The sequence below is a fragment of the Electrona antarctica genome (assembly GCF_951216825.1).
Source record: "Electrona antarctica genome assembly, chromosome: 14".
Taxonomy (NCBI): domain Eukaryota; kingdom Metazoa; phylum Chordata; class Actinopteri; order Myctophiformes; family Myctophidae; genus Electrona; species Electrona antarctica.
This window is the reverse complement of record NC_136795.1, coordinates 14,738,745-14,763,110: the sequence shown is the minus strand read 5'-3', so window position 1 is coordinate 14,763,110 and position 24,366 is coordinate 14,738,745. Positions and strand designations below refer to the sequence as shown.

The following is a 24,366-nucleotide window of genomic DNA, read 5'->3' as shown; positions in this document are numbered from 1 at the left end:
TTGGCTCTGATGTTTAAGACTTTGTGGACAACGTCTGGGAACTCATCAGATTATTATCTCATGAATTAATTAAGTTAATTTAGGAAACAGGATCTTGGCAGAGACAGAGCTCTTCCCGTTTTACTAAACTAATTTATGCTACACTGCATGCCAAAAATAGCAGACCTACAGGCTTACAACACATCAACAAAGCATGAATTGGACTTTATAAGCCAGCAGAGACCATGCACCTCCTGTTTGGTCTTCCTCTCAGGCAAGCGTGTCCGGCAGTCAGCAGATTGTGTGGGGATAAGCCACAAGCAGCATCGTGACACAGAGTTGCAAGGGCACGGAAGCAAGAAGAAGCAGAAAACATTAGGAACATGAGGGAAATACAATCCGGCTTTCGCTACAGGCATCTGATGAGTTTATGGAAATTAAAGTTTTATGTAAATCACCGTTGAGTTGACTGCCTGGTCCGGTGCTGTATGTGCTGTATGTATTTCAGAGGCGGCAACATGCTGCATTCCAATTAGCTGCCTTGGAGGGCTCAGCTGCAACTATACTCAACAAGCTCAAAAACGAGCATTAGTGATTAATAGTCCATTGAAGAAAAAAATAACATATTTTCTATTAATTATATCCACACACTTAGTGGCACTCATCACATTCGCTTTATAATGGCAAATTTAGAAGTTACTCTTTCTCGCATTGATTGCAATGACACGGTCACATAAATATCAAGTTCAAACATTTATTTCACTTTTACAATGCTTTGAGTACACCTGAAGGTTTGACAAAGTTAAAGAGTAAAAACCCTATGAGGCCGACTGCAGACCACTTACAGTAGTATGGGTGAACTTTCATTCATATCACACACTGACATCTTGTGGCGAACAACAACCATTTCAACAAGAGGGCTGTGTGTGGGATTCTTCTATTGCACGAAAATAAATAACATCATTTTGTTAGTCTTCAACTTTATCCCTCCATTCTCAAATAAACGGATAATGGACAGAAACAAGCCATTTTCCGCTTGAAGATATAGCCCTCTGTACTGTAATAACCAAGGTATTTGCTGGAGTGTTTGTAACACTTTTCCGTTTGCATTTAACCCCCCCAACCCCTCGTCTAGTCACATGTGAAATACATGTAAATTCATACAAGCATATCATTTATCACTACAAATCAACACATTCAGAGGTGGCAGTGTGGCTTAGGTGGTAAAGAGGCCGTCTTAGTCGTTGAGCAAGACACTGAACCCCTACCTACCGCATGAAGCACTTTGTGTGGCAGACTCTGTTGTGAATGTGTGTGTGGTTAATGCTTAATGTGAATTACAATGTAAAACGTTTAGCATGGCCTACGGTTGATGTCTAGAAAGGCACTATATTAATGCAGTCCATTTAATCATGGGCACAGAAACAGATTTTCAAATGCTTCATAGACCCGACAGAAACTTCACTCCGATGGCAGTCTGGGCAGTAATAAGTTAAGTTAAGTCAGGCCTCTCACATTGTCAGGTAATCAGTAAAGAAGAAAAGGCACAGTAGATGCTGTCCGAAAGTCAGCTTGAGTTCAAATGCTAGCACTTACAGTAAAGGAACACGCCACTGTCAAAGTTGTGGATCGTTTGGTCACCTCGTGATATCAACCGTGTCCATTTATGATTAATGACCTAGATTGGCACGCAGGTATGCTGCATGGGAAACAAAACAGCTACGGCTCATTCAAAGAGGAATCCACCCGGTCCAAGTAGAAGCGGTAGGCTTCTGGCCCGGAGGCAGGCCTAGTCGGCTACAAATACATGCACCATCACCTGAAAACCCATTACCGCTCTGTCCTAGTACGAATGTGGAGCTAAGGTCGATAAAACAGTGGAGTATTCCTTTAACCTCCCCAGGGGTGGAAACTATGGCCGCGTCCTATTGGCTGGATGTTATCTTGAGACAGTTGAGCTGGACTGTGATTGGTTAGAGTTGGTGGTGGCAGCACTGAGCAAGGAGAAGCCACTGTGACTAGACTCCAGGCTGGTCATGGATCCCCTGCAAGAGAAAGACACAACAACTAGTTATTATTATGATCCTGTTATACACAATAAAGTAACAGTTTAAATAATGAAACCCTACAAGCGGGTCTACAAGCTCACAGCACGTCACAAATTTGCAACACCATTGCCACATGTGCCATTTTCGGCATATGTTCCCCCCCATGATGCTAGGCTAAGAAATGCTCATTCAAGGAAAGGTAGCCAATGACTCACTGTGTAACCATTCTCTCTAAACAGAAAATGAAAAAACAAATATCTCGCTCGTTAAATATAGGGTAAGTGATTTTCTTTGGTTAAAAATAAGTGTTAAAAAGCTGTATCTGGTGATAGTACTCATTGCTATAGAGCAGGGGTTCCCAAACTGTGGTGCGTGCACCCCTTGTGGTGCGCGAGCGCCTTCTAGGGGGTGCGCGACATGAAAAGGCTAATGGTGGTGCTATGGTTTTATTTAAAATATATTAACATATTATGCCAAATATGGCAAGTATATGCAGAATATAGCCCATGTTGCATATATATGCATATATGTGGATAAATAGGAAATATATGTCTATATAGCTTATACAATTTTGATTTCCATGTGGGGGGTGCATCAGCTAGGTCGGGAGGTAACAGGGGGTGCATGGCCAAAAAGGTTTGAGTGTTCAGTAACAGGAGTCTCCATGTCTCTCCAGCTTTTTATGAAACAGAAAATGCATTGAGGTCGGGATACCAATTTTATCCAATCAGGATAGAGAACAGTCAGGATACAGATTAAACACATGGAATTGTAAGTGACGACAATCTCTCCTGATTGGCTGAAATTTGGTCACCTACCTGAAAATGTATTTTCCGCTTATTAAAAAGCTGGAGAGACAGGGAGGCCCCTGTTACTGAATATGGAGATTTAACCTTTTAACAAAAAACGTTTTAACCAAAACATATCACTCCTTTAAGCCTTTTACCCATTTAGGCCTGACCTCAAAATTTTAAAAAATAAATCTTCTAACTCCTCCAGTTTTCTGAAATAAATATTTTCACGAATTTTCAAAAATAGCAGACCTACAAGCTCGTAGCGCACCACTCGGTGGCGCGCTATGAGCTTGTAGATCTGCTATTTTTCAATAGCTAAATTATAAAAATGTTTAAAACACCAAAAGGGGTTCCCGCCCAAAATGGGTTAAGCATAAAGGCCCAATGTATCATACACTGTATGTGAGAGACCATGCTACACAACACAGTCCAAGACCAGATGCAGGCTGCGGCAGTGAAAGAACTGACCTGAAGTCGTGAGAGGCCAGCACCTCGGTGTAGTACATGACCTTGCACTTATGAGAGGAGACCTGCAAAGAGGCCAACACGTCGTCCACGCGAGGCAGACTGGATGCCGAGCAGGCCGGCGAGTTGTGAAAACGCCACTGGAGGATATAAAAGCCGGGCCAGCGCGTTATGTGAGAGCCCTAGAGAGAGGAGAGTGTTAAAAGACCATACTGGTGTGTCAATACAACTCACTGACCGTCTATCCACAGCTGCAGCCATGCATCATATAAATTATAGAACATTGATAGCTTTACTTTTTTTACATTTAAACAACAAGTTCTTTAATTACGCAGCAGCATCAAAATAATGATGCTGCTGATGTTGCTGCATAATTAAAGACTTCATTTTGTGTGCATAACCTTTGAAGTGAGTTGCCTTTATTTTTAAACTTTTGGTCCAAAGTTATTACAATGTCACTGAACTCATACATAATTGCATGGTTAATCATTAAGTCATGGTACTTTTTAATTTAGTTAAATAAATAAAACTTTTCTCCAGGGAGAGAAAAGGACTTTTCAACTCAATGCACACTTTGTGTGCCATAATGCCACAATACAGTTCTCTGTTGATTCACCTAGACAATTTCAAGTGACATGTATAGACATGTATTGCAACTAAAAAGGCCTTAAAAAGGAGCAATAAATATGCATATCAAAACAGCTCATATTGGGAAGTAACTCTTCAATCTATTCCCTCTTGTCCTTACCTGCACACTCTCCCCTTCCTTGCAAATGAGTGCAGTCTCCACCATGCTGTAGTCCTGTCCCAGCACCCAGCTCTTGTCTATCAGCTGGACATTACTGGCGCCCGGGGACGGGATACCGTGGGCCCCAATGGAGTCTTTCTTCGGTAGCTGGGGGGCCCGTTTGGAGTGGTAGATGTGGTAGATCACGTCTCCCTTGCACACGTCAAAGTCCCAGGTGATGACGGACGAGGCCTCCGTAATCTCTATCAGCAGCTAGAGGAACGTGGCGAACACAGAACAACAGACCGCCAACCATTAATCATTCCGTTTCAGACAGCTTGTTGCTGTGCTGCCGGCATGCAGTATGGATTTGTACCAGCAGATGGCACCCTACTCCACAGAACAAAGAAACAAGACATACTTGACTGCAGAGTAGGAGCTTGAAAAGGGGGGCAGGGCAGTGAAAACCCCAAGGTTCAAAGGTTAATAGAACAACGTACAGCAATGTACGATATCTGGACATACAGCAGAACAGCTTTTCACACACTCAGCAGAGCCAGAGCTGCCCACCTCGGGGAACACTTGTGGTTAAGACGGTCTGCTAAATGTTTAAATTGTTATTATGTTTTGAGCATAACTCACTCACGCTTCTGCGCTGCATCACTATGAACATGGTAATGTCCCTACTCACATCCATATCAAGTATCAATCAGCTGTTTATTCTGAGCAACAGAAATATTGTGATTGATAGTTTATAATCAGTTAAGTTGTATTGATATAATAATAATATATATTATTATACATTTTTTCCAACAGTATCCTATTGCCTACAATACCCACATAATGAGAAAGGGAGAAGTCTGAATGTACTTAATTAACACTAACAATAATGAAACACCATAAGACACACATAATCAAAAGGCAGTCATGCACGGATGGCCTGGAAACAACGGTACATCTGTTGTTGTCGCCTGCAATTATGCTGACAATTATGGCTTCGTTTTCTCATTCAGACTATACTTTGGTTGAAATGCTATAATTCATATTTGGGGTCTGCAGTTACAACATGGTAACACGTACACAAGCAGTAATTTCCATGATGGAGATATATACCTGAAAACATTATGTACAGCAGCTAGTGTATTGATCTTTTTGTTGTTTGCTTTGTATTCCATCTAGGACTGGGGCGGTATGGATTTTTTGTTATCCCGGTAATAAATCACTGTTTACAGACTGTATGGCGGTTTCGAATGAAATAAAAAAATATATATGATAATCGTTATAATAATAATATAAGGAGCACGGTGGCGCAGTAAGCAGCCTGCTCACTCCTCATGCAGGAAGCATGAGCTCTCCCCAGGTTGGCAGAGGTAGAGTAGCACCCAGGATTACAGCTTAAGCAATTGGCATCGGGTGCAAACGAGTTGATACGCATGTACATTTTTTATTTTTCAGCTAATCTCACTTAGTTACACCAACATTTGTCTTGTCAACAATGTCCACATAGTTTTGTTGTCATTGGGGAAATTTCAAAACACTGCAACGACGTCTTCCACCCACAGTGCAATAGTACTGACGCATACATGGAGAGTGAGAAACAGAGAGAGAAATGCAGTTTGTTTGATGTTTCGTCATCAGACGGTATTATTTGGGCAGCCATCCTGGCAGACCAGACCTGCACTCTCTTCAGCACGTAGACCTGAACACTGCACAATCATACTCACCAGCCTATTGCGTACTTTAGAAGGACAAATCATACGAGCGTACTTCGATGTTGACAACATTACCAATGTTCCCCAGCAGGTTAATAGCATACTAGCTAATAGATACGAGCAAACATTATGATGAGGTAGAACATCAGACAAACATCCATTCTGACGAGTTGTCTCCACATTCTGAGCAGTGGTGAAACATACCTCATACGGAGCTCCTTTGAAGATACTGGCACTCTTGTAGATGGATTCGGTCCACAGGCGGTTCTCGTCACTGTCCAGCTCCTCGGCTGTCCTGTACAGAGACTTGGGGACAGTGCCGCCTTCGGGGACCTCACACTGAACGGAGACATAGGGGACAAACCATGAGCTCATCAGCAACATTGCACAGACATTTATGACACAAGTAAAACTGCTGAAAAGCCCTCTCTAGAAAACAGAATGTACACAAGAGCGACTGACCTTTTTATAGATGGCTAGTCCGCTGCAGAGCCACGTCATTAACACGCCTTATATTAAATGTACTGGCTGTTAAAATATAAGAGACTGCAGCAAAGGCTGATGCATATCAAATGAATGAACTACTTGGAATGTAACTAACAATAACAATGTAGTCCCCTTTTGTTGTTTCTGGGGTATTTGTCACTGTACAGTACATTTGCAGTGCATACTTGAAATGTATCCCATTTACCCATTCTTAGGATCAGTTCTATTAATAGTATACAGTGCCTGGGGTGCAGTTAGATGCAAGAGTCTTTTGGGACACTTTGACAGACTGGACGGACAGGCGGACAGGGGGGGAACCGCTGACCTTTCAATTCCCAGGCGGCGTCTCTACCAACTGTCCGTTATAAAACATAACGCACCAATGTGTTGCAGCTTGACTTGCCTTCATCTGGGTCACCCTGAATTTACATTTTCAAAGTGGTATGCATCTAGCATGTTGCTTCATGCGGTTTGACGCCTAGCGCGCGACAATGTTGTACAACAAAGTATATAAATCTGTCGCACATTGTATGTTATAAAATAATGTTGAAGTTCAGGTCTCACCATGCAGTCCCCGCCCAGGAAGTCGGGGAGGATCTCCCTGTCAATGTAGTCCACCAAGCCTCCTGAATCCTGGTAATCATTACCGGCATAAACCAGGAACTTTTTGCGGGTGTTCTCATCAATGAAGGGACTCACCTGGAAAGAGGCATAAAAAAACAACAGTCAGCAGCCTGCATGTCATTAAAGACAATGGCAGGACTCCTCAAATTATCGACATTCTACACAGTACACCATATAAACCGAGTGGGAGGGAGAGAGTGGGGCAGCACATTTCTTCTCATACCGTACACATTAGACCGTTTACACTTTACAGTATATTGGACCGTGTAAGCTGACAACCCGACTACGAGTCTAGACGGCCCACTAGCTAGCTGCCCCTAGAAGCTTTGCTGCTCCTTACACTAAACCAGACCAAGGTGGAGTGAATCGACTGAAACTGACATAGTAAGTAGTGGACGAACAAATGGACAGAACAATCGACACAGCCGTTTCAACCAAGGTTCATGTTTTAGGTTATTAGAGAAAGTAAAAGATGAGTGTTCATTTCTTTTCATTTGCTGCTTTCTTTCGTTTTAGGGATTTTAGCTGTTTTTGACAGGGGACGGGGGCATTCGAGCATGGGGCTAAATATGTATTTTTTATAGCGATTTATTTTTTTATTATTTACTATAGTCCTAATAGACCCAGAGAAATTACATCTGGACTATACTAAATTTCATAGCGATTCTTTTTTTATGATTTACTAAACACATATTTAGCCCCATGTTCGAATGCCCCCACCCCCGTGTCAAAAACAGCTAAAATCCCTAAAACGAAAGCAATCAGCAAATGAAAAATAACAGTCATCTTTTACTTTCTCTAATAACAACCTAAAACATGAACCTTGGTTGAAAAAAACAAAAGTTGTCCTTTAAAGGAGACAGACCCGCCACTAGCTGTGTTAGAAATGCATCCACTTTCGACCTAGCGTCCTTGTTGGGCATGTCATTATAGGCAAAGAATTTCAAAAATGGAGACTTAAAAGACAGCCTTTCATTCCTAAAATGCCTGCTGTGAGCACAAAGGGAACTGTGTGTTGCTGCTCACCAGCGTCCAGAGCACAGGGAACACTCTGGGAGCCCTCAGGATGAGCAGACGGCCCAGCGTCTCAGGGTAGTTGGCCTCCACCACCTCTATGAGCCTCAGCAGGGCCTTCACGCCTGGCCTCCACAGGTGACGCATGTTCAGACCCTCCAGGTCCACCAGGCACGTCCAACAGCTACAGGAGAGAGGGGTTCAAGGAGAGGGACGTGATGTGTGCGCCGTCTATTCTACCCCATCCATCCGAGTCGTACTTGAAGTTACGCTTAGTCGTGCAAGGGTGTCACGCATCAGAAATAGGGCAATCTACAAACTAGCAGCCAGTCGCGCGGCGATGCATTGTGAGCTTGTAGATGTGCTATTTTGTGCATGACACCAGCACACAATATACATCAAGCCTTGGGTTCAGTAAAATTAAGAGATTCATTCATATTGGTGTACCTGATGGGTCGGCCAAAAACTCTGGTGTTTTCTTCACAGCGCCTCAGGCCCTCCTCGTTGATGGACAGCACCTGAATCCAATTCATAATGTTAGTGTTGAAAAGGTCGTTTTGTATTTATGTTTTTTAAATCACACCCATGTGAAGTGAGGGGCGCTTACAACACTGGACAAAACAAACATTAAACTCTGTTCATTGTTAATGGCATTTAATGTTTGTCTAACGAAAAACAAACATTAAACCTGTATATAGTGCTGTGTTGAGTCTGTATTTAGAGTAAAGGTGTTGCGTTTCAAACCTTGTCCTTTGGGACGTGCAACATGAACCTGAGCCCTTGCATACAGGATTGGGAGAATGAGGTCAGGAGGATGATTATCTTTTGTATAGAGTAACTTGTTCTGCCCAAACAATAGGCCTGTGTTCCATTTGTAGGTTTTTATGCATTTAATTTTTTCAGACTCCAAATTATGGAGAGAGAACTGCGTCTTATCTGACTGACCGATCACAGTGTGTCCGAGTAAATGGGGCAGTCTCTTCTCCTGTTAGTACCAATACTGGGCCTCCACAAGGAAGCACTATTTCCCCAATTTAATTTAGTCTACACAAATGAATGCAGAAGCAACGTCTGATCATGATTCTATTACAATCCGTGAGTCCAGAATTGTGAAGAAATGGGAGGTGATTATTAGAGATAGTATACCAGCTGTCATAAGAGAGAAGGTAGGTCATCTCACAGATCATTTGTCTACCAGTATTGCTAAATTAATTCAACCTGTGTCATGTGTCGGGATGCAGCACCTTGGTGATATGAGCTGTCATTGCTGCTGATATTGATATACGACTATAACTGCTGTGTTGGTGATATAGGACTGTGATGATGTTGAAGTTTTGTCTGTTTGATATTGTCTATTGTAGTCTGTCTGTCTGTCTGTCTGTCTGTCTGTCTGTCTGTCTGTCTGTCTGTCCCAATAAACATCCACCCATCTTAAACTCACCTGTCTCAGCAGAGCTTCTTCTCCCAAGGCCCGTACCAAGCCCTTTGTGTCCATCTGACCCAAGCGTAATATATATAGAGGGCGGCCATCTAAACACAGAACACATGCACACACATTTAAATCAACAGAGACTAGTCACATTCTATTCATTTAAACTAAACCATAGACCGGTGCTATGCTAGCGCCCCTCAAAAATGTAAAAGATCTGCTCTTCAATCACAGTTGCGTCTCAAACACCCCATAAATGTTATGTCATCCTAGCCACTAATCCAGTACCGCTAAGAACTCACAGACAATTTTCTTCTAGCAGCTGGGCTATTAGAAGTACTAACTAATGAGAGATATTTCCCCTCGCTGGTGATAAAGGGGACTGCTCCATAATCAATCATTAACAGAGATTTCAGTCTATCGGGACTATACAGATAGATACTGCACAATGATCCCAGGTCATCCCTACCTACACAGTATATTGGCTCTGTGAGACTGTAGACACGTGGTAACGAGGACCTCCAGTTTGAGATGCATTTGATATGCATTCACGGGACCCCAATCTACACTGTACAATCCTCAGAGTAAAGAGTTTGTTTTCATAACAACTGAATGAGCTCAGCTCTGTAAATATATATAAATATTGATTCATGCGTCCACCACTGCAGAGTATACTCGGTAAAAATATTCAGTGTCAACTGAATAAACAACATCTAAAAGGGACTCGTAATGCACAATTAACGCTTCGAATATGAATCGGGCTTAAGGGTTGTCAGGTGTGTTGGCAGTACCTCTGTCGTGGTGGTGCCATCCTCCAGTGTAATAGTCCTGTAGCAGCTGCGGTCGCTCCCAGGAGTCAAGCAGGAAGTCCACTTGGTGCTGTTTCCTCCAGGTGAGCGACTGGCACAGTATCTCCCTGGACTTCTCCAGGTTGAAGTCTCTCGCCCGGAGGAACCGCAGCACATGTTGGTCCTTTGGAATCTAAATACACAGGAGACATACTGAAGGGCATCTATGGCACCGTTTCCCAAACAGTGGGTCAGGGAAGGCATAGAATACATTATTCAAGCGCATATCTAATGCCCTTGGCTGGACATAGTGATTTGCCAACTGGTCATATTACTTGCCAGGGTGAACTTTTGCCACAAAGGCACTCAATTCCCCTTTTCTGGCATTACTCAGGATCAGTGTATGATGAGTTTCGTATTGACCGGATTATTTTTATTCTAGGACATTGTATATTCTATGCTTTTATGAGACTACTGGTTGCCAAAAACAAATGGTGTTTTGGAACCACTGGCTGCTGAAAGGAAATGGTTTCAATCACAAGTTAGTGGTGTGTGTGAGAGAGCCAATTTAGGCATTTGTTCATTTTTGTATGTGTGCAAGAACTGGGCTGTATATAACTTATGTTATTACATAAGTGAGAGAATGAAGAAGAAAGAAAGAGATTAACAAAAAGAATATTGTAAAGAGGAGCGAGAGAGAGGAATATAGAGGGAGAGAGAGATCCGAGAGAGAAAGGAGGGGGGAGAGAGGGAGATCCGAGAGAGAAGGGGGGGAGAGAGGGAGATCTGAGAGAGCGATGGGGGAGAGAGGGGGAGGGGGGAAGAGTGAGATCCGAGAGAGATGGAGGGGGGACAAGCCCCCAGGTAGGCTCTCCAACGTTGAAGCGCTCGGCCCTACTAGTCAGAGGTGGGACTGTAGGCAGAGCCGTGGATTTATGACTAGGAAACCCCGTGCAGCTGGGCTTTAACATTGAGCGCTCGTTTGCACTTCCGCATTTTGGGAACCAAAATGTGGAAGTAGACCGTTCTTCCGGGTGCTTCAAAACGCTACTGAGCAACTTCCATTGAAATGAATAGCAGGGGTTGGGGCTGTCGGCCTCTATCCTTTTATTACTCTATTGGGGGGGGGGGGGGGGGGGAGAAGGGGGGAGATCCGAGAGAGAAGGAGAGAGAGTGGTTGAGAGAGAAGGGGGGAGATCCGAGAGAGAAGGGGGGAGATCCGAGAGAGAAGGAGAGAGAGTGGGAGAGAGAGAAGGAGAGAGAGTGGGAGAGAGAGAAGGGGGGAGATCCGAGAGAGAAGGGGGGAGATCCGAGAGAGAAGGAGAGAGAGTGGGAGAGAGAGAAGGGGGGAGATCCGAGAGAGAAGGGGGGAGATCCGAGAGAGAAGGAGAGAGAGTGGGAGAGAGAGAAGGGGGAGATCCGAGAGAGAAGGAGAGAGAGTGGGAGAGAGAGAAGGGGGAGATCCGAGAGAGAAGGAGAGAGAGTGGGAGAGAGAGAAGGGGGAGATCCGAGAGAGAAGGAGAGAGAGTGGGAGAGAGAGAAGGGGGAGATCCGAGAGAGAAGGAGAGAGAGAAGGGGGGAGATCCGAGAGAGAAGGAGAGAGAGTGGGAGAGAGAGAAGGGGGGAGATCCGAGAGAGAAGGAGAGAGAGTGGGAGAGAGAGAAGGGGGGAGATCCGAGAGAGAAGGAGAGAGAGTGGGAGAGAGAGAAGGGGGAGATCCGAGAGAGAAGGAGAGAGAGTGGGAGAGAGAGAAGGGGGAGATCCGAGAGAGAAGGAGAGAGAGTGGGAGAGAGAGAAGGGGGAGATCCGAGAGAGAAGGAGAGAGAGTGGGAGAGAGAGAAGGGGGAGATCCGAGAGAGAAGGAGAGAGAGTGGGAGAGAGAGAAGGGGGAGATCCGAGAGAGAAGGAGAGAGAGTGGGAGAGAGAGAAGGGGGAGATCCGAGAGAGAAGGAGAGAGAGAAGGGGGGAGATCCGAGAGAGAAGGAGAGAGAGTGGGAGAGAGAGAAGGGGGGAGATCCGAGAGAGAAGGAGAGAGAGTGGGAGAGAGAGAAGGGGGGAGATCCGAGAGAGAAGGAGAGAGAGTGGGAGGAGATCCGAGAGAGAAGGAGAGAGAGTGGGAGAGAGAGAAGGGGGAGATCCGAGAGAGAAGGAGAGAGAGTGGGAGAGAGAGAAGGGGGAGATCCGAGAGAGAAGGAGAGAGAGTGGGAGAGAGAGAAGGGGGAGATCCGAGAGAGAAGGAGAGAGAGTGGGAGAGAGAGAAGGGGGGAGATCCGAGAGAGAAGGAGAGAGAGTGGGAGAGAGAGAAGGGGGGAGATCCGAGAGAGAAGGAGAGAGAGTAGGGGGGAGATCCGAGAGAGAAGGAGAGAGAGTGGGAGAGAGAGAAGGGGGAGATCCGAGAGAGAAGGAGAGAGAGAAGGGGGGAGATCCGAGAGAGAAGGAGAGAGAGTGGGAGAGAGAGAAGGGGGGAGATCCGAGAGAGAAGGGGGGAGATCCGAGAGAGAAGGAGAGAGAGAAGGGGGGAGATCCGAGAGAGAAGGGGGAGATCCGAGAGAGAAGGAGAGAGAGTGGGAGAGAGAGAAGGGGGAGATCCGAGAGAGAAGGAGAGAGAGAAGGGGGAGATCCGAGAGAGAAGGAGAGAGAGTGGGAGAGAGAGAAGGGGGGAGATCCGAGAGAGAAGGAGAGAGAGTGGGAGAGAGAGAAGGGGGAGATCCGAGAGAGAAGGAGAGAGAGTGGGAGAGAGAGAAGGGGGAGATCCGAGAGAGAAGGAGAGAGAGTGGGAGAGAGAGAAGGGGGAGATCCGAGAGAGAAGGAGAGAGAGAAGGGGGGAGATCCGAGAGAGAGAGATGAGAGGCATCATTACCTTCCCCTTGTGGGTCTCCTGAAGCCAGTGGCGCAGTCGAATAAGACAACTTTCCTGCAGAGGCGTTAGGTCTCCTAGGTAACGTCTGATGTAATCTGCATCCAGCTTGTCTGCAAGTCAAATATTTATAGTGTTAGCTTGCTTGCACTGTTTTGAGATACACCAGGCAGCTGTATATATTTTTTTGAGGGTGGAAAGATAGTCTGGCTTTTTACAGCTGAATACAGACAAGACCGAGATACTCGTCAGACAGAAACTTTATTCACACTTTGACATACATTGCGCTATTCACAAACCTTGGCATTATGCTGGATACTGATGTCAATTTTAAAAATCACATTACCAATATCAACAGCACAGAGTTTTATCACTTAGAAAATATATCAAAACCATATCTCAAACGATTACATGATTATTATGAGCAACTGGTTCATGAATTCAAGCAGGTTATTCTACTTTAACACTGCAAACAAACAGTAGGACAGCTCCAGGTTCCAGTCCTAACACGTACACATTATGCACCGACGATAGTACCTGAAACGTTTGACATATCCAAACCCAGGATCTTTAAATTAAGGCTTTATATGTAAACTGTAAGATCTATAGTCCAATTTCTTTATTCCCGTGTGTGAATTCTTCACTCAACACTGAAATAATTTCATTGGCTCATGGTAACAGTCGATAAAGCACTTCATAGTTTGGCTCTTCAGCACATTTCTGACTTGCTCATGGATTAGTAGAACTCAATCAGCCTCTCAGGTCCAGTGAATGTGCCTTCATTTACAGTGGTCTTGCTCTCAGGAACAAGCGGACGGCTGAACTGAGGACCTTCACACGTGCATGCGTGTTCACACAGTTTGCTTCTTGTACAGTTGCTAAATGTTAATGCTATGTGATAGGGCAGGGGCTTCAGTCTGAGTGTGCTGATGTTTTGTGTTTTTTACTGCTGTGTGGGAAGTTAAATGAATGTCAGGGTGTATGAAACATTGATTTGGATTCTGTGGCTCAGGAGGTAGAGCAGGTCGTCCAATGATCCATGGGTCGGCGGTTCGAATCCCGGCTCCTCCTGTCTACATGTCGAAGTGTCCGTGGGCAAGATACTGAACCCCAAATTGCTCCCGATGTGCTGGTTGGTACCTTGCATGGCTTCCGCCGCAATCGGTGTATGAATGTGTGTGAATGGGTGAATGTAATGCACAATCTATGTAAAGCGCCTTGGATAAAGGCACTATATAAATGCACCATTTACCATTGTACACATACTTATCATCTTATACTTACGTTGCTTAAGTTACCCATGTTCTCATGACATGCTATTTCTGAAACAGATTTCCTCAACTCCAAGACAGTATTTGTCAGGGAAATTAGCTCTTGCTTAGTGAGTTACCTCTCTGGCAGAACACAAGTTATTCTCAATGGCAGTTTTAAGGCACTGACCGTCAGGAGAGCCAGCCGGTAACTCGGAAGCGCTGATAGACTCCTTCCTGGCCTGACCGTTGGCAATGGGCACTGGGATGGGTTTGGCAGTGGAGTGGAGCAGCTGGGGCATGGCAGTGGCAACTGGAGAGACCAGAGGAGGAGGAGGAGTCCAGCGCTGGACGGAAGTGATCCCCTCATTCTCCAACTCTTTCAGGTAGTATTCTATGATTTCTTTACCCTTCAGGAGGACAGACATGTGAGCAGCACAGTTTGTTTACATTATGTAAGCACAGATGAAATTATGGCTGGCGCCACAGGCAGAGGAGGATACATGATACACAAACACACTCATTAACAGACCTGAAACAGGTCGGGCGCGTTAAAAGAAAGCCGAGTAAACATCAGAAATGACTTTAGGGTCAGTATGGATGACTCATCTCATATCTTTCATATCCAAACTACACGTATCACAGAATAATAACACTGTGGGTCTCACAGAACATCCTCCTACACACAAACATACATACTGTGAGTCACAGGTCCACACCTTTTTAATACTACTGGCATACTGTTTCATGGCAAGCTTCTCTGCTGTGCTCTCAAAACCAAAGAAGGACTTGATGTCCAGACTGGCTGTCTGCTCAAAACACGTCCATTCCTCATTCTCTGGATGGACCTGTGGAGGAGAAGATCACAATAAAGACCAGCCTGGAGGACGTGAAATCTATGTTTGGGAAAATATTTGATGATGTGTGGAACTCCATATATGCACAGAATTTTGGGGGACTTCTACACATACAGGGAAACACTGTTCATATATTGAAAGTTGCACATAGTTCCATTTATCAACGCACATCCTATTTTGAAGTCCGCCTAGAATCTACATGAAGTAGCCTGTGCATGGTGAAAAATGCCTCAGACCCCCTTCCAGTAAGCCTATCTCACAGAATTTCCCTGCCCCCTTAATACGCCCCCTTTCGGGGTTAGTGGTGATAACGTGACGTCACTCCATAGACACTACATGTTAACAGAGGTAATTTAAGAAGTCTACAACTTTTGTTTTCTCAAGGTAAGGTTTGTTCTATCTGTTCGAGCTGATTTACCATCTTGTTTGCTTCATAATAATATTGGTCTGTCACATTTTTACATTAGGAAATGTACTTAAGATTCTCCAGAGAAAAAAAACGTGTAAATGCTAATGTTAAATGACACCACTATCTACCGGAAGGGGGCGTGGAAAGGGGGCTGTGAGATAGGCCTGTTCCGCGAATCCGGGGGCTTGGTGTAGACACAGGACTATGCCGTATGCACCATGTAAATACACAACAACTAACACCTGAGCTCTCGTGACATGATGCGTTTCACGATGAACATTTTCTACAGTCCCATGACTGTCCCCAACTCTGTGGAATGGAGCCCTGCTGTCTGTGTGTTAAGTGGTAGTTAGGTTGAGAGGCGGACCGTATAGTTGCAGATCTCGTGGACGATAACTCTGTTGGAGAAAGTCTCGTTGGTCACCACGATGTGGAGCGATCTCTCTCTGCGGCTCAGCGTGTTCTTCTGAAGGAAGTAGAGAAAGTCCACGCCAGCCAGCTACACACACACACACACACACACACACACACACACACACACACACACACACACACACACACACACACACACACACACACACACACACACACACACACACACACACACACACACACACACACACACACACACACACACACACACACACACACACACACACACACACACACACACACACGTTAGGAATGACTGGGGCAGATACAGAACACTTTGATTCAATTATAGAATAACGGAGTAAGCTAGAACAGAAACATGCCTTCCATTTGAATCTGTAATTATAACATCTTAGAATTTGATATCTCATTTTAAAATTACAAGCACATGGTCAAGTTGCTTTTATGCCGATTTTAAAAGCTGTTCCTGGAACTGGGGCAGTGGGGCCATAGAGGTCTCTGCATGTGCACAGTCATGGCCTTGGCCTTCATGTGGCCTGGATCAAATTTCTTGCATGTACTTTTGAACTATAGTCACACTGAAACTACACGTACAGTATATTGCAGCCTAAATTTCCCCTAAATTGTTTTTTGGAACTCCAATATGATTATTTAGAAACACCTACTCTTACACACGGTATTATTCCCGTCAAGTTTTACTTGTATTTATACTTATACTTTTTAAAGCTGTAATTGGAAAAGGGGTGCATTCTTTGCATGTGCATGTAGGCATAGCCTACATGTGCACAATCATCGCCTGCCTGGGAGTGGCCCAGGCCACCTGTTAGCCATATGCTAGTCCACCAGACACTTGATAAAAAGGTCAGAGGGTGAGCGACATACCCTTTTGAGCAACCGTGGCGCGTCCACGCTCACCATACAGCGCCGCTCAGTGACCAGAGTGCAACCATCCTCACTCTCAGTCTCACTGATGAGCTCGCTGTCCACAAATATAGGGATTAGATGACACTTGGGGAACCTCCTCACATACGCCTGAGAGAGAAATAGAGAGAGAGAGAAAGAGGGGATTGTGTGAATATAATTTGTGGTGCGACAAATAGATAATAGCCAAAAGTAGCAGATCTACAGGCTCACAGCAATGTGACACATTGTGAACTGCTGCTTTTGTCATTTGCGAAATTGAAAAAAATTAAGGGAAGCTCCGCACACTCAGATCTGCGCACAAAGTATTTATTTTGCAAGCTTTCGGTCTACTGACCTTCTTCAGGCATTTGAGAAATTAAAATATATATATATTACATTGTTTTAACATTGTTGAAGATTTGCCCAAAATAGGTTGTGGGTAAATTTGAACCAGTGGTTAAAAGTACACGGACACTTTTGTTGTACCGTGCTTTAACAGCCTGCACTTGTTTCACCATTTCCCAGCTTTCTGATATAGATCATAGCCTAAGATCTGACTGACAGCAAAGACAACCATGCAAGGCATTACAGTAAGTCACTAGAAACTGGGATGTGTGACCATCATCTGCTTCTTCACAAAGCCTCATTAGCCTCCATGGCTAGAACACAACTGCTATAATTCTCAACTGTTGGAGGTTGGTACTGAACTAACAAATACAAGCCTGGCAAGCACAGTTATCAGATGTCAGATGACCTACAAATGGCCACAGCAACACAAATTCAAGACTTCCTCCTGAGTGTGGAGGCTTACCTGACCTGTCTGACCAGGTCTTTAACTTGAGAATGAGCATTCAGGTCTAAATGAGATTATTGGCAGTTCAAACTGGTTCAAGCACCCAAGTCAGTCAGTCAGTCAGTCAGTCAGTCAGTCAGTCAGTCAGTCAGTCAGTCAGTCAGTCAGTCAGTCAGTCAGTCAGTCAGTCAGTCAGTCAGTCAGTCAGTCAGTCAGTCAGTCAGTCAGTCAGTCAGTCAGTCAGTCAGTCAGTCAGTCAGTCAGTCAGTCAGTCAGTCAGTCAGTCAGTCAGTCAGTCAGTCAGTCAGTCAGTCAGTCAGTCAGTCAGTCAGTCAGTCAGTCAGTCAGTCAGTCAGTCAGTCAGTCAGTCAGTCAGTCAGTCAGTCAGTCAGTCAGTCAGTCAGTCAGTCAGTCAGTCAGTCAGTCAGTCAGTCAGTCAGTCAGTCAGTCAGTCAGTCAGTCAGTCAGTCAGTCAGTCAGTCAGTCAGTCAGTCAGTCAGTCAGTCAGTCAGTCAGTCAGTCAGTCAGTCAGTCAGTCAGTCAGTCAGTCAGTCAGTCAGTCAGTCAGTCAGTCAGTCAGTCAGTCAGTCAGTCAGTCAGTCAGTCAGTCAGTCAGTCAGTCAGTCAGTCAGTCAGTCTGTCTGTCTGTCTGTCTGTCTGTCTGTCTGTCTGTCTGTCTGTCTGTCTGTCTGTCTGTCTGTCTGTCTGTCTGTCTGTCTGTCTGTCTGTCTGTCTGTCTGTCTGTCTGTCTGTCTGTCTGTCTGTCTGTCTGTCTGTCTGTCTGTCTGTCTGTCTGTCTGTCTGTCTGTCTGTCTGTCTGTCTGTCTGTCTGTCTGTCTGTCTGTCTGTCTGTCTGTCTGTCTGTCTGTCTGTCTGTCACACACACTCACACACACACACACACACACACACACACACACACACACACACACACACACACACACACACACACACACACACACACACACACACACACACACACACACACACACACACACACACACACACACACACACACACACACACACACACACACACACACACACACACACACACACACACACACACACACACACACACACACACACACACACACACACACACACACACACACACACACTTAAGTGTCAATACACTTCCTGCCCTTGTTGACACATCATTGTAATTTATTCCATTAACTGTTACATGGGCCCTTGTGAGAATTGACCTAAATAAATTAAATGGGCACTCAGGTTGGATAAACAGAATTAAGTAACATTCAAACATTGTGTAACTGAAAGCATACAGTACACAAATAGCTGTGCCTCTTAGGCATACTGAAGCCACTTCCCACTCAATCCCTCTATCTAAACTATACACAAAGGAAGTACAGAGTGTATAAAACAAGTAGACTATAGTTAGATGGGTGGCTGGACGTACTGTCCTTTGTTTAAAATGTCAATGGCTTCCTTCACAAGACAAAATGAAAACGGTTCACATTCCAGCCCCCAAATTCAAATTCATACTGCAAGTCCAACTTCCAGAATAATTAATGTAATTGCAGTTTGCACCATGCTACATTTTATCATTTGTTATGGCTTTGCCATCAAACTCCTTATATAACTTGAAGTGTTACTTTGCTGCAGTTAGTTGTGTAGTTTTAAAATCTACTGCACATGCTAACTTTCATAAATTCAAAAGGGAAGTCATTTGGATATGCCTTCCAGGAGATAGTGCAGCATTCACCAACACTCCCAAGCAGTTAAGACTGATCTAGGGTCAGGTGTGTTGGCTAGAATACCACCTGCAAAGTCGAGGGAACTCAAGAGAATACCTGGGGACAGATGAGGCCTGGCCTCTGCAATTAACACGCTATATTACCGTTGCTAAAATGTGTTATTCACAATTGACTGCAATGGAAATTTCAATGACTTCAACTGAGTCAACGCATAAAGATTTTACTTTTCTGATACATGTAAATGGAATATAATCACAGAAGTGTCCTGTTGTGTGGGAAGCTATGTGGCCTGCGTGGCAGCTGCAGTCTGCGATACAATCTACTTAAACAGCAACACTACACTCCATGCCTTGCTCAGAGGACATTGCATAACTGATTGGCTTAATAGATAACCATAGGAGGACAAATAACAATTTCAGCAGACTAGGAGGGGGGAGGGTGTGTGTGTATATATATATTTATCTCAAGACTGTTGGTCCTGGATAAACAAAATCACCTATAGTAAAAGTGCAGTGTCGTTTCCCCCAGAAAAGGTTGTTCACCTCAGTGACAACTGGGAGATACCATACCAACCAGTGAACCACCACAGGCGGTCTTCTGTCACTTTTTGAGTGGTAGCCAGCCGTGCCTAGCCTACAAATCAGATACACATTTCCGACATAAAAAGAGTCCGACAGTCATAATAGTCCCACACCCTACCCAAACACTAACCTAACGCCAGGGGTGATTTGTAACGCGCAGCACAGGTGATTTTTAATTACCACCTTTCAGGTGGTAATTAAAATGGTAAATGTTGTTAATGTTTTGCACTCCGTCCGTCCGAAATATCATGCTAAATCGGTACACATGATCTCTATAGTCATGTGATCAAGGCGGGTCCGTTTGTTTTCTCATATTCCATCCTGATTGGCTAAGATTGGCTTCCAATGTTTTCAGGAGTGGCCCGTTTTGTACAAAATGCCTCAAAACATGAACGCACGGTGACACTGTGCACGCATATTCCCACTAGGCTGAGGAATGCCACTTTTCTAGTTTCTTCATTCTTTTAAGCAAACAAAATGTTGGGAGAGCAACCTATCGGATCCAGCAAATAATCTGTGGGGATGTGCATATCCTATTCCGTTTTAGCGTCACACCTCTTGAGGCACTGCCAGGCAGCTTCTGTATATTTTTACAATGTCTCAGGCACTAGACTACATGGAGGTGAAAGAAAGCTTGGGCTGTCTGCACAGCCTCCCTTGCTGCAGAAGCATAATGGGCCATTACTGGAGGGAGGGTCGGTATGCGTTGCTTAACAGGAAGTTATTTAATTCACACTGTCGAATAAATCCTCAAACCTTGAGTGAACATCAACTTTGGGGGAAAACGCACAATGGATGATACTATAAAATATATTGGGTATATCCAATTAGTGGTAGTATGCAGTGTGTGCTGATGGTCTTTGATACACCGCTCTCTGTGTGTCTCTAAATTGAGTGCAAAGACTGCGTACGCGAACACAGAACAAGTTAAAACACATTCCACATTCCTAACATGACTAGGAAAGAACAGATTCCCTGCGATTCAAGCAATATGATTATTTGTATCATTCTGGTGTGAATGTACCAAAGACAAACCCATTAAACAAAAAAAGCCACTAAAAACAATTATCATTAATACTTATTTGGATTAATAATGGGGATTGTAATATCCGTTTTTATCCTGCCTTTGGAGGCGAGCAGGCGACTATGCAGGACAAGCGGTCTGTCGGTGCAACCGTAAAAGGCAATAAGCCTTGTGCTACCCTATTTTAGAGAAATCTATGCAAAAATGTAAATAAAAGCCCAATTGACAACATTAATAATAATTTATACAATGGAACGAGGGAAGGGAGTGAGTAGATGGAATTTCACATACTGTACACCATGATTTGTTGCAAATGACAGATTCTATTAACTGGGCACCAAGAATACATGTTATTAAATTCTTATCATTTTGGTGCTGGTGGTTTTCCGTTGGGGTGGCTAGCCTAAAACCTCTTTGGGGGGCTTAAACAAATTCCTTTACGCTGGCAAAATCCTGCAGGTTTAAAAAATAATCTGGATTATCATTTTAGCCATAATCGTGCAGCTGCCTTATATAGCACATCTAAAAAATGTCAGGAAAAAGTGGGTCAAACCAGTGCTGCCTGATTTGGAGTCAAATGTTATTTTACCAAATGTTGTAAATGCCAATACTCAGAAAATTTGCATTATTGTCTTATATTTCAATGTATGTATTTTTCATTTTGGCATCAGTGAGTCTGCTCCATAACTTAATAATGAATTGCATTTTTATAGCGCTTTTCCAAGTGCTCAAAGCGCTTTACAATGGTTCATTCATTCATACATTGGGAGGTGAAGCGGCGAACAGTCGACGCCAGCGTCCTCACTTCCCACATTCACACACCAATGGTGGCAAGCTTACACCGACCGACTCATTGGAGGCAATTTTTAGGGTTCAGTGTCTTGACCAAGGACACTTCGACATGTGGACAGGAGGAGCCGGGATTCGAACCGCCGACCCAGGGATCATTGGACGACCTGCTCTACCTCCTGAGCCACAGCCGCCCTTTACTTACACAACAGGCAGACAGGAGCCAGGTAAATATTTAATGTTAAACAATAAACATTCTACTTGTTGGGTAAGACCTCAGGTTAGAACCTTGCTGGAAGTGACTTAGTCCAGTGACATAATCAAATCATGTGATCGACACCTGATTCTCTTTCAGAGTGATTAACAGAGTGCAAAAATCATGTGTTTTAATTAATTAATTTTAATTCCAACCACCACACAGAAAAGTAGTTGTGCACATGCAGCACATCCACAAATCAAATGAGGCAGATGGTGGATTAATGGAAGGCAGTCATAGAAGGAAATGGGAGATGTGATTATTCACACTGTAGCACCTTTAATGAAGATGTATTGGCACATCCAAACAAAAAAATTACGTTTTGAGACAATGCTCTTGTTAAATCTGAAGAAGAGCACAAACAACGTGCTAATATATTTGCATGCAAGAGAGCTACAGTGTGCAGATCTGCTTCTTTGTTACTCGTTCATTACAACCATGAGTACCAGAGCTGATGGAATTCTCGGACAACAGAAGTTAACAGCTGTTCATAACTTGAATTGTTATCTAAATCTCTTCAGAGGAAGGAGACTCATCATCAGCTACTTATGTCCAATGTTTTTCTGTGGTTCAGGCACTGTAGGCCTAGCTGTCAACAAGCCATGTTTGTGCACCATCTGTACCATAAGTCTTCCAGGTTATGTTCTATTTTTCTTCTGTTAATGACACAATGTATGGCACATATACTGTGCATAACAGTGACCTCACCACATTGGGACAGTTGCATAACCCACAGCTACAGTATGATATCACCATAACCTATATGCCTCCCTCGCCAGTGCCACACACCATCTTTTGTCTCTGCAGCACAATAAAGAGTCATCTTTTGCAACGACAGCAACAAAATCAACAGGCAGATATACACATACAGTACAAGCCCATGCCATAACTCACCGCCATAATTAATTCAAAGGGATATTTGTAGACCCGCACGGGTGACTGGAATTCTTGCACCATGGTTAGTTAATCCAGCAGCCACCTGAGAGAGACAATGTCACGCAGAAATGATACAGCTGAGAGAGCATATGACAACAAGCAGCATAGTATACACAATACTGTACCCACTGTGAGTCTGCCAAAACAAGTTCACATGACATCAATTGAACAAAGGTCAGATGTAGGCCAACAGACAAAAAGACTTGCTGCATCATCAGATGCGAACAAATGACAAATTGAATTATGTTTGGGGATGCATTCTAAATGAATAATAAGCATTAATAATTTACAGTCACTACAATATGACTAATAACAGGATAATGGACTAAAGCGGGCAGGAAACCCCGGGAAAACTGACCTTTACCAAGTATTGTAGAACAGCCAGTTCACCAATATAATTTGCGTTATACGTCCGGGACATTATGACACAATTATGATGTCACATAGCCATGACCCCGAACGGCTTTAGGCAACAGAGTAGCAAAATGCAAAACTATGCTACTTGAAACAGACTTCCAAGTTTGAGATGCGGAAATTGTATCAAAGTCAATGCATCGTAAGCACAAACACAGAACCACGTTCATTCTTTTTGCTTTAAGGACGTGCCGACGAGGTCTGAATTGTAATGTTGACATTTTAAAACCGGGTATTTCGATGCGATTGTCGTTAGGCCTTAGCCTGGCATGCATCGACAAGAAGATAAAAACATTTACTTACCACAACAAGATTCACGGTAAAAGTAAAGCAAGCGTCACTTTGTCTGTGTTTCCTATCTGGCCTTAACTCTTTCCGCCATTAACCTTTGACAGAAGATTAAATGAGATATGTTGCGATTCCCCTTTTAACAATAAGAAGCAGAGCGTATAGTCGCTTCCTTCCCACTGTCCCACTGCCACACACAATCAGACAGACAGATACACACAGTGGAGAGACTGGGTTAACTCCGCCCACAACCCTACTGTGGGTTGTAACCGATTGTAACGTCTTCTGCACAAATAATATTATAGCCTGCCCCTGCTGTTATGCATTATTTACATAGTTTAGTTAGCAATAGTATGCATTGTAACATAACTTGTGTTTATATAGTGGTTTACGCGCCACTGATGTAAACGAGTTTGCAGACCATTAAGATTATTGAATGATTATTAAGAATAGATCATCTTGTGAGTGCGCCTCAAGGGGCGCTATTGGACAAAACTTTAGAGAACAGGAAACCTAGCAACAAGACGATCATCATGAGACTTGTCAGAACAAACAGATAGGCCTACATTTAATACAACTTTATTGTCAGTTGTCACATCAAAGGTTCAAGGTTCAAGTGGAGAGAAATATAATTTTTCATACAATATACCATTTGTAGTGAATGTTCAGGAAAGAACAAGGAAAACAGGTCAGATATTCAAATATCCCTGATATGAGAAGAGTGAAATATATATACAAGCAGGTCAGATATCCCAGAAGAATATAGGCTACTATGCCCTTTTTTCTTTTTCTTTTTTAATTGCCTCAACCTTATTTTGTCTCTATTTTTTTGC

The 24,366-nt window shown here is 43.8% G+C and overlaps 1 protein-coding gene across 1 annotated transcript; it reads right to left on the bottom strand.

Moving 5' to 3' along the window:
- Nucleotides 1-719: 719 nt before the first annotated feature.
- Nucleotides 720-23,782, bottom strand: LOC306937505 (SEC14-like protein 1). The gene is made up of 16 exons (XM_079521333.1): nucleotides 23,549-23,782; nucleotides 22,790-22,874; nucleotides 16,715-16,864; nucleotides 15,807-15,938; nucleotides 14,893-15,021; nucleotides 14,364-14,583; nucleotides 12,927-13,036; nucleotides 10,070-10,259; nucleotides 9,291-9,379; nucleotides 8,297-8,367; nucleotides 7,862-8,033; nucleotides 6,776-6,910; nucleotides 5,930-6,064; nucleotides 4,035-4,286; nucleotides 3,290-3,468; nucleotides 720-2,024 (listed from the first exon to the last, which is right to left on the bottom strand). The coding sequence occupies exons 2-16, from the start codon at nucleotides 22,850-22,852 to the stop codon at nucleotides 1,919-1,921; spliced, it is 2,133 nt and encodes a 710-aa protein (XP_079377459.1). The 5' UTR covers nucleotides 22,853-22,874; nucleotides 23,549-23,782; the 3' UTR covers nucleotides 720-1,918.
- Nucleotides 23,783-24,366: the final 584 nt, after the last annotated feature.

What these genes read in the sequence shown, in the direction of transcription:
- LOC306937505 (XM_079521333.1), bottom strand. Translation starts at nt 22,852, where the DNA reads ATGGTGCAAGAATTCCAGTCACCCGTGCGGGTCTACAAATATCCCTTT. An exon ending in GTTTTTGGCCGACCCATCAG is followed by an intron (nt 8,034 to 8,296) that starts GTACACCAATAT and finishes TCTCTCCTGTAG; the next exon opens with CTGTTGGACGTGCCTGGTGG. An exon ending in TCCTGGGCGGGGACTGCATG is followed by an intron (nt 6,065 to 6,775) that starts GTGAGACCTGAA and finishes GTCTCCGTTCAG; the next exon opens with TGTGAGGTCCCCGAAGGCGG.